Below are 16,970 nucleotides of genomic sequence, written 5' to 3'. Positions count from 1 at the left end.
CCCCCCCCCAAAATACTCTGTCAGCTTTTTTGCTCGACTTCTGTTTTTGTTTCTGGTTGTAAGAGAGGTAGGCTGGGACCACTTCTCCCTAAGAGTGCCTCTTTTCTTGTTCATTTTTATCTGCTTTACAAAAATTTTGACTTTATATCATGTCCACTGCAAATTATTAGTTTCTGAGATTATAAAATAATGTAGGCCTAAGGACAATGTTCTCTTTTTGTAATGACGTTGTAATCTATTTGTGAATAGAGCCATGTTGTGTGGTCTTCTTATTCTTGACTATTATTCAAAAGCCCTGTGTTCTTATGAAAGGTTGCCATTATTGTTGCCAATACTGTGTAATTTTCTCCCCAGGTCAAGTGTTGGAGTCCAGGTCTCCCTGGAGACTCTCAGTCATCCCTGAGATGATATGGGGCCTGATCAACTTTATAGTACTTTTGTAAGTATACTTCTGAAAATTCTGAATTTTTCTATATTTGTGTATATTGTTTCTTAGGAATAATAGTGAATTCCGTCCGTACAAGATCACAGAGGTGTAACAGTCTAAAATTTTATTTTGTGGTACATGAGGAGCTGAAGACAGCTCTCAACAATGAATTAAGGTAACAGTTATTAATCTGCTTTCTTTCATTTAAGTGTTTGTATTAATTATTTTTTAAGGAAGTATTATGAACTCAGAAAAATAATTTTAAAAAGCCTTGTTGATGTACGACAGTGGTGCATCCTGCCTATACATAAGATCAAGAATCCAAGGATTCTCTTTGCCCAGACATAGCTGAGACGTAAGTTCAATGGCGTGATGAATAACCTGCATTATGAAGTTTGTGTTTGCTGCCTAAATAGAGTGCCTTTTACTTTTTTGAAGAAGAAGGATCCTTTATGGCTGCACACTGTTGTCGTTTCCTGGGAATGTTTTTAGCATAGACAGTAGGATTTATAAGGTTCTTTTTGTTTAGATTTTAAAGTGGAATATATTCTAATTATTATTGTTTAAAAGTCCTACCTCTGCCAGTACAACGTGCTGTTGGGATATGTATCACGACGTGGTTAATCAGGCGTTTATCAATTTTTAGGCATGTGGAGTGTGGAGTTATTGGTATTGTCTTAAAACTTTTTAGTTTGTCTTGTTTTCAATGAAAAAAAATACCCATCTGTCTTGAACAGAAGTCGAGATATTTGCGACTGGAGGAGGTGAGGGTCACCTGGTTTCACAGAGAAAATTACAGAGAAAATGACCGCTAAACTTTGGTGACTTCCAAAGCTTGAGAATCCTTGGAAAAAGCAAATTTATATGTTTTGGGTCTTTACTAAAATTGCCCGACAGCCTGAAATTTACTGGTTTCTTTGATTTAATTATTTTGACGAACGTCTGATTTCACTATGATGCCTCATAATATATTACAGTAATTCTACATGTCTACTTTTTAGTTAATTTTCTTTTCCATTTACTTTTCTTCAGCTTCCAGACATTGATAAATGTAAGTACAGTTGCTTTGATTTCAGTACTTTTTTATTTGTGTGGAATATTGAAAAGCGGCTTTGCTGTTTCAAGTAAAGAGCTTTTTTTTTTTTTACATGATTTTGTACTGAAAGAAGTTTTAAATGTTGAGAAATTGTATTTGCTACATCATTGTTCAAAAAAAGTTTTCAGTAAAGGAAAAAGTATTACGAAAGTTAATCGGGACCCTATTCTTATGAATTAAAAAAAGGTGTTAGATATTTCATAAAAATAGACAGGTCTGTTGCTTCAGGTGGCTTCTGTCCACAGTAACAATTGTCCCAAGGTATGATTTTCATCGATGGAACCTTTAGACATCTGAGATGTTTAACTTTTTTGTCATGTTCGGCCTACACTGATAGCATTTCTTTTACCCTACCATTTATTCAAATTCACAGCCCCCTCCTATATCCCCCTTTTTTGGTCTTCTCTGATCCCAGGCTAGAACGCACATGGTTTTATTTGTCATTATTCCTCACCTAACTCATTTGCTTTACTTTCTTAGCTCTTGAAATAGGGATAGATTGTTAATGTTGCTTTATGTTGAATATAGCTATAATTCCATGCCAGGATCAAATTCTTATTCTGTGCCAGGCAAACTTTTGTTGAGCCCACAGATCAATTGGGGTGCTCACTTTGAGTGCTATGAATGTGCTTATATATTTATAACATATTTATCCGATAAGTTTATATTATTACCAAAATGAAGGAAAATGAACGAGGATTATGAACAAGTGAATAAAACTGACATAAATGGTGACCGAAAAGAAACTTTAAAAACAGTGAGACCAGAAACAAATGACAAGAATGCATAGTGGATTGTCATGGAATGAGTTAATCATGAAAAGCTGTGTGATATTCTGAACATAAAAAAAAAAATTGATAACGGATTTGTCAATTAAGTAACGCTTAAAAAAAAAAAATCATGCAATGTTGCTCATGCGCTGTCTATGTGATTTCCATGTTTACTTTTTACAGCCTAGCAAAAACTCTAAAGGGGATCGCTACACATCAGAGTATCGAAGACCGGGGTAAGTTGGATTTGCATTTTCTTTTTTGAATCATATGAAATATAATTGAGCTTAAATCAGTCTATACGCAACAAGTTTCTGTGCTGTTTTCAAGAATATTGTTGGCTTTTCTTTTCTAGTGTTGGTAGTGGAAGAGATATTGTACTTGTACAATAAATAAGTGCTAATAAAGATTTCCCTGCTGTACAGTTTGAGCTCCATGGTGAACTTGATGAAAGTTTAACTCCACAATATGAAATGTTATATCAAACGTTCTGCGGACCTGAGGATTTAGAGCTACTGTTAGTATTTATTCATGAAAGTCGTTAATTTGAGCTAGAACCATATATATATATATATATATATATATATATATATATATATATTTATTGTCGCTATGGTTGGGTTGGGCTCGCAAAATTAGTGTCCGTGAGTAACGAACTACTCGTTGGCACTACCCGCAAACGAGCGGACGGGCAACGAACCGCCCGTTTGTGAAGAGCAGTTCGCTACTTGCTACTCACTACACATTGGGCAGAGACAACAGTTCGTTTAGCGAGCGAGCGGACGGGCGGACGGAGAGACTCCGTGCATTCGAGCGGGCGGACGGACCGATGGGAACGACTCCTTCCATTGCCTACCCCACCCACCCCCCCCAAAAAAAAATTCATTAAAAAATCACCCTCCTGCCTCACATTGTAGCTAGGCGTTCATGGCGGAAATTTCCGCCCCCCCCCCCCGGCCTTTGCGATAATTGGAACGTACACAGCGTGCCCCACGCACGAGGTGAAAGATTACACACATAGTACTACGTCACCGGCCTCTCTCACTCCCTGTGGCACCACTAGTGGTTTGAAACATCAGGCCTAATTAACAAACAATAGACGATGGGTCTATTCTCGGGTCGAGTATCTCATCTGCTAAAGTTCGTCCGTTCGCCTGCCCGCCCAGTGAATAAAATTGTGGAGCGGACCCAAAAAACGAACTGACTTGAGGCTTGAGGTCCTCAGTCCGCTCGCTGAGAGAGTCAAATTGTGGAGCGGACCCAAAAAACGAATTGTCTTGAGGTTCGCAGTTCGCTCTCATGGCCATCCGTTATCCGTTCGCTCTGACTGAGTGCGCGAGTAACGAACTCGTCCGTCCGCTCGCCCCAACTCTAATCGTCGCCCATCTCACAAAAGGGCGTATCGTCAAAATTAGCGGTTTTGAGTTAACACCACCGTGGTATGTCGGGTAGTGAGATCTATGTTCTCTCAAACCGGCGTGTTGATAGCTTTAAAAATGGCGGAATTATGAGCAAAAAACATTTAGCCCTATAGCTCTCGGGCAGGAATCTGCATCTCACATTGAGGCGTATGCCTTGTTACGTCCCTTTGTGAGAATATATACAGAGGCATATGACCGCATACGCCATGGTATGAGATGTTTCCTTTTGTTTTCTTTCTTGTAAATGAGGGGGATGTATCTCATTTCATGTTTATTAGTCTCACTGATTCTTTCTCGCTGCATCATTGAGGGACTTTTATAGGCTTCCTTACCATTAGTTCAAGTAGACACGTGTTGTTTTGGTACCTGTGCTTTATATTTCATCCTTGCTTTCGGCGTTTGATGTTCATGCAATCATAAAGTGATAGTATCTTAGCTGATTTGTAAGCTTATAAACATTCAATTTTAAAAATATTTTCTACTAGTGAAAGTTTTAATTAGGTCCATGAGTCCCCAAAGATGTGGTATTGCAGAAAGTTCTGATTATATTGACGATTTAGATGTAGACCCATCTTTCAAACCTGATTTCCGTGTCTTGCAAGAAGGACATATTTGCAGCTTGTGGAAGTGTGTCTTGCTCTTGTATAATACATACAGTCACTTTGTGGAAGAAACAGGCTCATGGTAGTCTTTTAAAAAAGCCACATAGCATCGTGAGTAGAAAAAGGATAAAGCCAGAAGAGAATAACTCTGTTGTCGTTGGATATTGTACTCAACCTGAAAATTTATTGGTAGAAGGTGCTGTCAAGGAAGTGACTACTCTGAAAGGTCCACGGTCCAATCAAAGTATAAAGAAGCTAAGGACTAAGGAGATTTTTTAGAGGAGTTCCTTTGCCCTATAACTGAAATACATTTTGGCGTGCACAGGATTTGAGACAGGTATGAATTTGAAAGCTATGAGAAATATGGGCGAAGCTGTCACACTATTGCGAATGAAACACACAAGGAAATGTTCCAGCAATGTTACAGACTTAGAGACCATCATCTACAACATGAGTTCGCTGTTGGTCACATTGACTGCTCTGAATCTATGAAAGGGACGAGCTGTTCTCGTGGACTGAAGACCAATACATATTATTTGACTGTCGATGGAATACCGTCATCTATACGACAACATCAGCTGGTGCTATTGAAGTAGAAAAAAAGAGGATGATGATGCCCAGCAACTGTCAGAGAAAGAGATGAAAAACATCCCTCCCTCATTAATGCTCAAATTGCGAGCTTCCCCGCTGTTGACTCACATCACTACTGTAGGTCAGTTTCCAGTTAAAAGGACTAGCTCTCAAACCTGAACTGAAGAGGAGACAAAACAAAGGCTGAACAATCGCATCCACGGAAAAGCCAAAGTGAGAAAACTTAAAGAAGATGCTTTCAGCTGCAATATAATCATAAACTGAAGTGATTTTATGGAACAGACTCAACAGAGACTATTCAATAACCATTTATTTGCTACAAACCCACAGTACCAAACAGTGACCTTTAAACCCCAGAAAAATCAAGTCAAAGATGTTCCATTGAACAGCCTATAAAAAACTCCTTATAGCCAAGTACACTTTTCATCAGACTGGAGGAACACACAATGTTCTTTTAACTTTGCCACATGTAACTTATAATAATAACAGGCTACCACTAACACTGTCTTTTCGCATTGAAGTGCCTTTCCAGATCATTTTAATCTTTCTTAACGAACACTTGTACAATATTTCATTGATAAACAAAGCATTATGGGCTAAAACGTTTATAATGTATTACACAAATTCTTTACACACACTCAGAATTTATCTCTCTACTTGTATTGTTGTTGTGTAAGGATGGTGCACAGTTTTGAATGAAAGGTTCTGTGCAGTACTAGAAATTTTACACTCATTGTATTGTGCAAATTCTGCATAATACCTTGAAGACAAGTAAGAAAGCTTAACTCTTTAAGTTATTTACATTTCATATCGTGGAGACCCCAAATCTGTTTCATTTTCTTTTCCTTGTTGTTTTTCACTCCCGAAAATAGACCAATTTGGCATATTGAGTTGATTAACCTGTTCAATAATCAAGAAAAAAATCTGTTTTCTCTTATATTCTGTTACCAAACGACGTGGCGTATTGTCAATCTTGTGTCTTTACATTTACAGACATAATTATGTTCTCACAAACAGGCGTATCAGCTATTTTAGCCAATTTCTTATAAAACTAATAACACAATATCTATAACCATTAAAGGGAATGATAAATCAGTGGTTGTACTTATCTCTTGCCAAAAATGTAAACGAAAAAGCAAACGGTTATGCCACTGCAAGAATTTAAAAAGTGTCCAACACTTTGAAACGCTCTCCTGAAAAATGCCAAAAATGCCCTTACGGCCTTTTGTGAGATGGACGACGTTATATATATACATGAATGAATGTGGAAACTATTTCAATATTATGGTATGCTTTTATTAATTCCATCAGACCAAGACAAATTTCTCCCTGCGAGATGAATAAAGATTGTCATTGTTTTTGTCAAGAAGTTGAGCTAAGTAAATTTGATCTTTTTTATTTTGCTCAATGGTTCTTAAATTCTGTTTTACCTTTTAAAACTGAAAAGATACTCTAGTTTCATTTGGAGCCTTTTTATTTTATAGCATTTTATCCTACATTTTTGTTTGTTTTTCATTTGGTGGATTTGTTTTGTTTTTTTCTGTTCTCAGAGGTGGAGGCCCTGGTGGGGGAGGACCACGGAGGAGAATGGGCGGCGTCGGCGGACGAGGGGGAGGTAAGAAAAATTGTTTGGCACGTACGACTTTGATGATGGGAGTATCACAGGGATGGAGATTGTTTGACGGTTTCTCCTCTTTTTGCTCTTTGAAAATTATTACGTTGTATTGTTTACATTAAAGGATATTAACTGTAAGTTTCCCAAAAGTTGACAGCCCAAAGCCATTTTTGAATAAGTTGTGCCTTTTCTTTAACCCATCTCGATAATATAATTGCGATGCTGTGACTGTCCCTCAGAGGTTATCACGTTTAGGTACGATCGTGAACAGGGGCTCTTGAGACCCAATTTTGTGTACGGAACCACCTGAAAGGGTTTGCTAAGTTAAACTCTTGCCAAGAAAGATTTTCCTAGCATTTCCTGCCCCAAACAAGAATCTAGACCCAGAATTGGAATGGAAAATGAGCAGTCTAGGAATTTGTTTACCTCAATCACTAAGGCAGTTATCGAATCTGAAATGGCTGTAAATATGAATGTTTGCAACCTGTTCAACGCATTTTATTGGGATAGTAGCAATTCAAGCGGAAACAGACTGCATTTCAATGAAAAAAGTGTGAGGTATATAGCCCTCTATGTCCCTGGCTGCTTTGAACAGTATCACTCACATTAGGAGGACTTGGAGAAATTTGACACCGCAATGTCAGGACTAACACAGGAGCAAAGACACTCTGACAAATTAACAAATTAAATCTATGACAAGGTAGCCTATTGTTTTGAACATTTTTATCGCATGTTTCTATCTTAAAAAAATAAGGAAGTTACAAGCATTTTTCATGACCCACCTTTATTTTCATGAAGTTCTCCAATTAATTTGCCTCTGGGGAACCGGACAGTACAAATTCATTTGCCTCTTGAAGGGTTAAGGTTTTGATGATTATATACTTCAAAAGCATAGGTTTATAATAAAAAGACTGCATTGCACAATGTATGGCTATTCTCTATCTTTACTAAACATTCTGTTCTTCCACCATTTCAAGGGAGGCTGTTTTATGGTGAATTAAACAAGAAAGAGTTAAATTGGTGACAAATTGACTTGATCTTTGAACTTGTGTTCAGCGTTTGTAAACTTAACTTTTCCTTGGAGGGGGGTGGGGGGGGGGCAGTTGATCCTTCATCTTTCAGTTGATAAGGTTTGTCATAAATGGCTTCATCATCCTTTACAGAGAAATTCATCATTATTTTTTGCTGATACTGGATAGTAACTGACATTCTAGTTGCCTCTTTGGAGCTCTAGGACCCAGGGGTCTTACCTCAGTTACAGGGTAACTCTTGTGTGTGATGCTGAAATGGTTACATTTAATATATATATATATAGCTTCAATTGAGGTTGTACAGTGGACAGGTTCATATGAGAAATCTGATTTTGTGGTGCATAAGAGTTCTCAGAAAAGGAACATTTGTCAAATTTGTTGGAACCAGACTTTTGTGATTATAAACAAAGTTAGTAGGTACCAGAAACTATATTTTCAAACTAGCTGTATGCCAAATTTATCTGTTCCATTTGAAAGGCCTATATCCACTGAGCATTTTGGTACCATTCTTTAACCTCTCCGTCAATTTTTAAGAAAATTGTAGTTGTTTAAAATTTGAACAAATTTGTTAAAGTCAGTCACTGGCTGCATCCCCATGTTTGACAGACAATAAAAAAGTACCAAGAGCAGTAAACATCTCCACATTAACAGAGTGCAATCACTATAACAAATATATGGAGCCTATTTTTTTTCAAGACTGTGAGATCATTACAAATAGTATTTTATCGTCTCAAACACGATGATCTGTCGTTATTTTGACAAAAACACCGAGCGTTGACCCGGCCGGCGCTGCACCAGCCCCCGCGGCGAGCGAGTCGGCTCTTTACTGTAGTGTACCACGGATGCGGGTCACATGCTTTCCGAATCTCGCGGAAGGATTGGTGGAATGATTACTTTATTCTAATAGAAAATAAACTGATCTTTCAATTGAAGTTTTTTATAAGCCGGTATTTGACATATTTTGTGTAAAAAGTGATCTTTAAACATTTTGACGGTATTTTTAAAAGCTTTCTATTTAGACGTCAAAGACTAAACATATATCACGGGAAAGCCCGTTTAAAGCTCTACAGTTCTCCGCCAATGAAAAGACGGTATTTAATCATCCTTCGTTCCGCGAAGCATTTGAATGCACGCGTGTCAATTTTTCAACCGGCCGACCACGCATTCCGACCGCGAGGGGCTTCGCTGTCGCCGGCAATTCTCCAACTCCTAATAATCGGACATATAAACAACTTACACCATTGTGACGAGGAAAAGCTGAACTTTTACAAGGTGTACGGCATTTGGTGTTTTATAGCGAAAGAGCAAAGAAACAGCGATCGGAATTACCCCGATTTCACTGATACCACGCGGTCGGAAGGCTGCGAGTGCCCGCGAGGCCGTGTTTACGCTACCTAAAGTTAGATTTAAATCTTTTCCTGAGATTTTTAAAAGATGGAAAAATGGTTAAGGCTTTTTAGTGATATAGTTAAATTTTTGAGTTGATGTACTTGTAACATCAGGTGAGAAAATCAAGGAATCAAGGACTTTTTAAGAAATGTAATATTGTGAGGTACTAAGTTATAATTTTCTTTCTTTTTGTCCACAGCACCAGGACCACCCCCAATGGCAGGAGGTGGATGAGGTCGGTAAAGGGCATTAGTCTCCCAACAGCTGAACAGGGTGCCATGTCGAGATTCATGCCAGCAGTTGCAAGATGTTTGTGCTAGGAACTGATTGAATGAATGAGCGAATGGGTTAGTGGATATCCGTAAGCAAAGTTTATGAGAGACTGATTGAGTGATTGAGGTTGAATAAAGAGATAATGTGCAACAGACTTTTCTAGACTAGAGAGGTTGAATGGACTTAAAAGGATAGATGAAGAATAAATGAGGTATTGAGTTTACGAAGTCTCTGAGAAAATCAGGGCCTGTGAATGTGTGGATGGTTGTCATGAATTTCTAGATATCGGCATCCTTCAGCTGTGACTAATGCCTTTGGATCCCCCCCCTTTTTTTTTGGTCAGTGAGGTGTCAGCATGTTTGGTAGTAGACTTCTATTGTTCTGGATATGAAACTTATGTAGGTCTATATGGTCAACAAGATTTCTGTTTTCTTCCTTATGTCATGGAACTATTTGTGAGAGATCTAAAAGCTAAGCTGTAGCTACTACTACATATCTTGATGCCTTTAACTGACACTTTGAATATGAAGATGCTTGCCACTTTTTACGGCAACTTATGATAAGAGATCTGTCAACTTCCAATGAAGAAGTAGGGTTTCTTTGATCCGCAGTCTTGATGTTCAGGGATACTTCCACAATCATTTTTTTTATTGTGCTTTTTATTATTTATTTCTTGACTATGTTCTGTACATAAATGTCCCATAATGTATACTTGTGTTATTTATGACTAAATACATTTTTGTTGTGTATAAAACTGCTGAGTGCAATGTCCATCTGTAAGTGTTCTTTTTTGCCCATGAAATTTATTTACCAGTGCTTGTGATGGTTCGTTTCATTTTCATTGAGTGAAGGATGTATGGGTGCAGAGAACTCCTCTGTAAACTGACAAAACACTTTAAAAAAAATTCCCTGCAGTTTTGAGATGAAAAGGCTTTTTATCAGGGTAACCATTTAAAAAAAGGATTCTTCCAAAATTGGAATTATGATTTATTAAAAAACTAGTGACTGTTTCATTTTGCTATTTTCACACAATTAGAGTAAATGATCAGGCTTTCGATATAGCAACTAAAAAAAATTGGCGCAAAATTTAAAAAAAGGTGTTTTGTCAGTTCACAGCAGGGCTGTTATGTTAGTTGTACAGTTTGATTCTACATAAAACCAAGGTTGAAAGCTTTTGATCAAGCTGATACAGTGAATGTCTGCAGCATTTGAAATTTCATTGTGTTTACGGCTGAATTTCTAGGTGGTAAGTAAAGCCCAGTGAGTTGTGAGCCGCCCCCCCCCCCCCCCCCCCCATCTCTGAGGATAAAAACTGGCAGGTCTTTCTTTGTTTGTTTTTTGTTTTGAAAAAGGGGGGTTGTGTCAAAGGGGTTGATCTCTTTTGATTACTGTCCTGGGAATGCAGGCATTCAGGGGATGAGTTTCATGTTTGAAATATGTGGCCTTGAGTATTTTTCAGGGTTTTAGAGATTGCCATGGAGCACATGAACATCTTTGACTTGAGTGCCCATGTAATAGTATTGAGAAGCATGGAATTTGACTTGATTTTTGTAATTTGTACAGATAAGATTCATGCCAGCATTTGCAAGATTTATGTTAATTAAAAGGGTGCTAAAAATTACAGGTGTATGTATGAATGCATGCTTCACTTCTTTCATACTTTGAGCTCAGTACTCTCTCAGTTTGTCAGCAGGGCACCAGATTCTGTGTACTATGAATCATGAATTGAGCTGCGCATGTTTTACATGTATGTATTGTGTTTGTTGTTTGTGAGGAGGGGGCGAGTATATAAGGGTCTGGTCTTAATTTAGAATTTTTCCGATATTGTAAAATTGATATCTTCCGTTTTTATACAAATGTATGTATTGGTTTACATTTGTTCTATGAGTCTTTGGTCCTGTTATTGACCTGTTTTTTTTTCCTTCTGTTTCATGGTTAGTAGATCCAAGAGGTAACCCCTTCATGACAGCTCACATACACCGTATGTAGAACAATGTGGGCCAAGATGCCATCCCTCTGTATATTGTAGGCCTTGAAGTGCTTCATAACATTCACAGTAACGTCTGTGACTTCAGTGGCCAGGCCATAGTATGCGCTCATTATCACTGGCACTGGCAACTTTAGTCGTAGACTCAACCAGGCACACTAAATTTTATATAATTAGATAAAGAACGGACCCACTGCACTGAAGTAAATACCAAAGGAAGTCACTCTGTACGATAGCTCACTGTCCTGGCTAGCAAAAATTGGGTGCAAAAAAAAGTTGAACAAATTTTATGCCCCAAAGGGGTAAGAAAGATGTGCTGCTGGCTCTTATAGCAGACATGCCAAGTACTCTGATAAAATTGGAGCCCTCTAAACTTTTTTGCCAATCTATGGAAATGGAAGATCTTCAATCGGATTTGCGTAAAATCTGATTTTTTTTCTTGAATTTAGTTTCCATCAGTCTTGCACAACTTCATTAATGACGTTAAAATACATGTTTATTTGCAATATTTGCGTGATTTAAATGACGAAAAAATAGGCCTACATATTTTTATTGGCATATGTTTTAACAATTTACGCATTTATTCCTCGATCGATTTATAATGTAATCTGAATCTACTGCGGTTCTTGAGATTTCTGGGGAGAATTCTGTGGAAAACTCCTTGTTTTGGTCATGGAGGGGTAGGCAGATCTTCTTAACGGGTCAGGTTCTTTAACACTTCCTGTTGTTTACTTACTTACTTGACTGGAGAATAGGCATCACTGCAGGTGACACAATGCTATAGCTGCTCCTCCCTCCTCTCCAGGATCCGTGAAAGGGTGTATTTGCTGATCGTGCCAGTTATCAGCTAGTTGGATATTTTATTTACATTCATTTCCCATATTATGCATAATGTCTTAGATCCTGGTGATGGTGTAAACTGATTGTCATTGTTGTAAATTACTTTTGAAATCCAGGAGCATTTGATAATTTTAAAAATATATTTGAAAGTTCCTCAGCAAAGGAGCATTGGACTGATGAAATATGAACAAGGTTATTTTGAATAAAACATGTGATGTGAACTGCATTGGAAAAGAGTTGACCTTAATGCTTGTAGGAATGGCAAAGTGTGATGTTGATTTAGGTACCATCGTTAATTGGTTGGTAAAAAATAGACACAGTACAGGTATGTGGCAGATATTTCCCCATGTCTGTATGTGTTTTTATATTAGTGGTGATTGTTTTGTTGTTTTTTTTCTTTTGTCAACCCTATGTAGGTTATAATGAAACCTTAGAATTTATATATCTGGATAGAATAGAACCAGAGTGGGAGTTACAGTCCACGCCGGCTTTTAGCATGGTCGTTGGGAAAAAGCATAAGCATGCTTAATGTCGAAGCTTGCTTGAGTGCGAAGTAGACATAATCCATAGATTTTCATGTAGAAAATTTTCCGTGCTATTTCCTTTTGTTTGTAAGTAGGCCTATAGCAGTCCCCCACAAGAGTGTGCATTGTTATTTTTACTCGCCATGGTAGTTTTTGTTTGTTTTTGTTTTATGGTCAAATGGGAAATGAAAACATTTAGATGGCCAGTCATGGTACAGCACTCTTGGCCTACAAACTGCCTGTGCGTACTACTGCCCGCTGTGCCACATTCATCCCACCTCACGCGTGATACACAATCAGGATTAATGGATAGCGAGGGTCAAAGGTGAAATCACAACTGGCCTCCCTTTCTTGTCTTCCCGACTCTCTTTGTGTTTTTTTCGTCTTTGTGTAGCTTTACCACGAACGCGGATGTATGCATCTCAATCGATGGGTCATCACGAAAGTATTGACTGTCTTGTAAATGAAGCGTGCCTGAAGCCGAAGTTACCGTGGTTAAAGGCGTGTAATTTATATCACAAAAATTCGGTAAAAGCCGCTTAGCACGCTTGAGTCCGAAACGTGCTTTATGCTGGTGTGCTTAAAGCCAGCACGGACTGTACTGTGGACAGCTTAGTAGACCTTCCATTCCAATGGACTGATCATCCCCTATGCACATGTACAAGACTAGTGTAACCCATACCTACATAGTATTATGTTTGTCAACAAGGAAGCCTTGATGACTGATAGTGGCTGTGGTTCAGTTTACTATGAACTTGATGACATTTTACAGTCGTCTCATGTTATATGAAAACATAGTGCTTGCTAAACTGTTGAGTGTATGAAATGTATGGTATGGTATGGGTATTTACACAGCAGTTTGATAAGTGGGCAGTACCTCCACTCCTCTGTTGCTGCAGTCTAGTCTGTTTCTGGTGAAAAGGGACAGTCACTATACATGTACTCTGTTACTGCATACAACTCAGTTTCTCTAGCCTGGGTGCCTTGATTGAGTACCAAGTGCCGGTACTTATAAAGATGGTGCATAATTATAATGATTGTAAACGTTCTATTCTCTCATTGACACAATTCTGACCATGCCAGTTTGAGTTTGACACTAGTAAGGGTCTAGACTTTTAGTCTTTGCCTGTTGGGGCCAACCACTGGATTGTACTTGTACTAAATCTCAGCTCAAAAATGAAGAAGCTGAAAAATTTTTCTTCCCTTCTTGGATTTATGGAACTTATGTCCTATGGTCAAAGTGAAAAGCCTTGGCAATACATCATAGACTCTTATGCCTGCAGTGTGCTTAGCTGGAACATGTGTAAGGTGTAAGGCAAAAGTGTCCTCGTGTGTGTACATGTGTGCGAAGGGGAGTGTGGTCGGAGTTGAATTCTAAATCCTCCCCCCCCCCCCCCAAAAAAAAAAACAACCCCCAATCTTTCACTGCTCTCTCTCTCTCTCTCTCTCTCTCTCTCTCTCTCTCTCTCTCTCTCTCTCTCTCTCTCTCTCTCTCTCTCTCTCTCTCTCTCTCTCTTTCTCTCTCTCTCACACACACATACAAACTCAAACACACACACACATTGACAAACACCATTTTGAAGTGTTTTCATCGAGGGTTTCAAAAATGACGGTCTCTGCCGCGGCTGCTGCAATTGAAAATTATTTACAGTTACAGAGGATTTCTAATTACTTTCTATTTAAACCTCACCCTTATAGGCTTTCGAGCGCTGTTAAAACCTTACTAAAAAAGAGTATTATTAAAATTAAGTTGTTCTCCGGGAAGACCGATCGTGTGCTCCTCACAACTGTCTACATTAGTGTCGGTGGCCTTTACACTTTGTGGCTCTTTTGCAAACATCGATAAATCTTAGCTGAGGGTACACTTTAGTTCTTTTTTCCTCTCTCCAACTGTCCATAAAAAGGATGTCTTCTGGGATTCTTCCATCATGGATCCTGTGAACATGGTCTTGCTGTGGTAGTAGGCGCTGTCTGTCTTTCTATCTGTGTCTTGAAAGGTTGTTTTTACATAACATACATTTAGAAAAAAAGACATATATTTTTCTAATCAGACCTATTCCTTGGTGTGGAACATGAGACTGCTCTTATTAATTTATAATACAATAAATAAAGCGATGCGAAAACACGACAGAGACGATGAAAAGGAAGATGGATCTGTGTGTGTGTGTGTAATGTAGTATCAACAGTCATTTATCATCACTGACCGATTTCCCCGTCAATTTCCGAAAGCGAAAGTCGAAATGGAAACAATAAGGAGGCCAATCTCCAAAGTGTTTGTGGCTTCCAAATTGGCCGATCTTGGCCAGATCGTGAAAGAAGCAATAAAAAATATTGGAAATGTTTGTGTCCGAGAGTTACAAGTTACACCTGGTGCGGTGAGACAACGAATCTGTCTACCTTTCCTCTCCTCAGTTCTGCCCTCTTGTTCACTGTTTCTATTTGACTATTTCTGTTGTTATTTTGTAGTTGTTGTGTATGCCTAGACTAGAGAATAGATCTAATATCTAGAATCTAGAGATCTAGATCTAGATATATATATATATTTAGATATCTAGATTAGATTAGATCTAGAAATCTAGTCTGAATCTAGATCTAGATTTAGAATCTAAAAATATAAAATTACGAAGTGTGTATACAGACCCGGTAACCGGGAACAAAGTCAAGAAGTAGGCCTATACAGACCCGGTATGGGAAGTCTTTTGTGATTTCGGAAAGTTTCAGCGCCCAGACCCGGTAGAGAGAGAGAGAGAGTGTCTGTATGTGTGTGTGTGTGTGTGAGGAGAGAGGGGGGGTAGAGAACAGGGGGAAGTGCTGGCATCTTCTATACCATTCCCTAGTTGACAGGAGGGAACGAGAGAAATATAGAGTGGGAAAGAAGGTTGGGTGAAAGACTTTAGACAGAGATAAACAAAGAGAAAGAAAAGGCGAGCGATACACAGAGAGAGAGAGAGAGAGACAAAGAGAGGGGAGAGAGAGAGAGAGAAATAGATCTTGAGACTGCTTGTTGATTGAAATTATGACATGTTCTTTTCTTCAAATTGTCTATGGATTCCTTCAACTCTAAAACGGAGGGAAAGCGATCGTTCATCGAAAAGACATCAGCAATCTTCATTTAGATCTAGGCCTCGAAACTAATACTAATATGATGTCTGTCTTGATCTAGACCTTAGGCCATAGATCTAGAAAAACTGAAGTCTACCCTGAACTACCCTGAGCCAAGAGGGGGCTGAAACTTTCCGAAAACACAAAAGATTTCCCCTACCGGGCCTCCTGTATACTTCGTAACTTTGTTCCCAGTTACCGGGTCTGTATACACTCCCATAAAATTATTGTTGCTCAAGTTCGAGTTTTGGGCATTCTCGGGTTTTGGCCCCAGTTTCAGTTTAAAAGAGGACTGGATATAATCGATGACGTCGCTACTGACTTAAATATATATTAGCAAGTGGCTAATCTCTGGCATCACAGTGTCGTATAGCTCTAGTTGCACATGTCTCTTCTCCACAGCTTTCCATCTCCCCTGTCGGCTGGTTATAAAATGGCTATTATTGTTGCAACTGAGTTCAGTGCCAGATGCGCCTTCTTGTAGGCCTACTTCTACTGGTTGTGACTGAGGGTTGTTGGTGCTTTTGGTGCTGTCACCTTTGGCACAGAAATTCGTCCTTCTTGGGTCACTGGAGCTTTCATTGAGTAGTGGCTGCGTGTCCACCTATTGTGAATTGAATTCTGAAGAAATCATGAAATGTCGACCCTGATGAGAGTGTTCGTGTATAATATGGCCAAAACATGCCGACATTTGAAATGAAAAGCTGTGGAGAAGCAACATGTGCAACTATGCGTGATGCCGGAGAAAAGCCATTGATCTATTGACCGGCATGGCGCCGGAGAATAGTCACTTTTGTTGCAATGGCAAGAGACATGCTGCTAGATCTACTTTTCAGTTCAGAATTAGCAGAAATATTTCACATGTTTTTAACAAGGGTGGTTTTAGGGGAGCTTGCCCCCTTGATCTTATAAAACGTGGGAGGTTTCAGATGGGTATGCCCCCACTGAATTTAAACATAATTTGATGTTTTGCCATTCAATTAGAATTAGGCCGTAGGTTTGAAATATCTCTTGCTCGCTGAGCGTCAAACATCGGCACACGCGTCGAAAAGTAATCGTTTAGAATTTAGAACCAGAAGTAATCGTTGGTGAAGCCAAAACCCACACTCCATAGTTATCATTGGGACCAAAACTGGATTATATCCCAAGTTTTGTGTACTTGTTTTCTTTTTCCATCTCTCACAGTCTCTGACCTCTGTCCACCTATTCCCATCTTCTCCTATTCTCTCCGTCTCTATATTTGTCTGCTCACACTCTCTTTCTTTCTCTTTTTTTGTCCGTTGGTGTATCTCCCCTCCCCCC

At 38.8% G+C, this 16,970-nt stretch overlaps 2 protein-coding genes across 2 annotated transcripts in view; both read left to right on the top strand.

The window, feature by feature from the left end:
- LOC101857664 (selenoprotein K) overlaps positions 1–12,268 on the top strand; it is a 20,332-nt gene extending 8,064 nt beyond the window's left edge. Inside the window, exons 2-6 of the mRNA XM_005105451.3 lie at positions 355–439; positions 1,460–1,478; positions 2,477–2,529; positions 6,458–6,522; positions 9,142–12,268. Coding sequence (XP_005105508.1) covers positions 355–439; positions 1,460–1,478; positions 2,477–2,529; positions 6,458–6,522; positions 9,142–9,176 — 257 coding nt within the window. The 3' untranslated portion in view covers positions 9,177–12,268. The remainder of the gene's footprint in view (positions 1–354; positions 440–1,459; positions 1,479–2,476; positions 2,530–6,457; positions 6,523–9,141) is intronic.
- Positions 12,269–14,676: 2,408 nt separating this feature from the next.
- LOC101857429 (glyoxylate/hydroxypyruvate reductase A) overlaps positions 14,677–16,970 on the top strand; it is a 12,735-nt gene continuing 10,441 nt past the window's right edge. Inside the window, exon 1 of the mRNA XM_005105447.3 lies at positions 14,677–14,936. Within this exon, the coding sequence (XP_005105504.1) occupies positions 14,807–14,936 (130 nt within the window). The 5' untranslated portion in view covers positions 14,677–14,806. The remainder of the gene's footprint in view (positions 14,937–16,970) is intronic.

Source organism: Aplysia californica, unplaced genomic scaffold, assembly GCF_000002075.1.
Source record: "Aplysia californica isolate F4 #8 unplaced genomic scaffold, AplCal3.0 scaffold00471, whole genome shotgun sequence".
Classification (NCBI taxonomy): Eukaryota; Metazoa; Mollusca; class Gastropoda; order Aplysiida; family Aplysiidae; genus Aplysia; species Aplysia californica.
The sequence above is the reverse complement of the archived record's forward strand: the minus strand, read 5'-3'. Positions and strand labels throughout refer to the sequence as shown.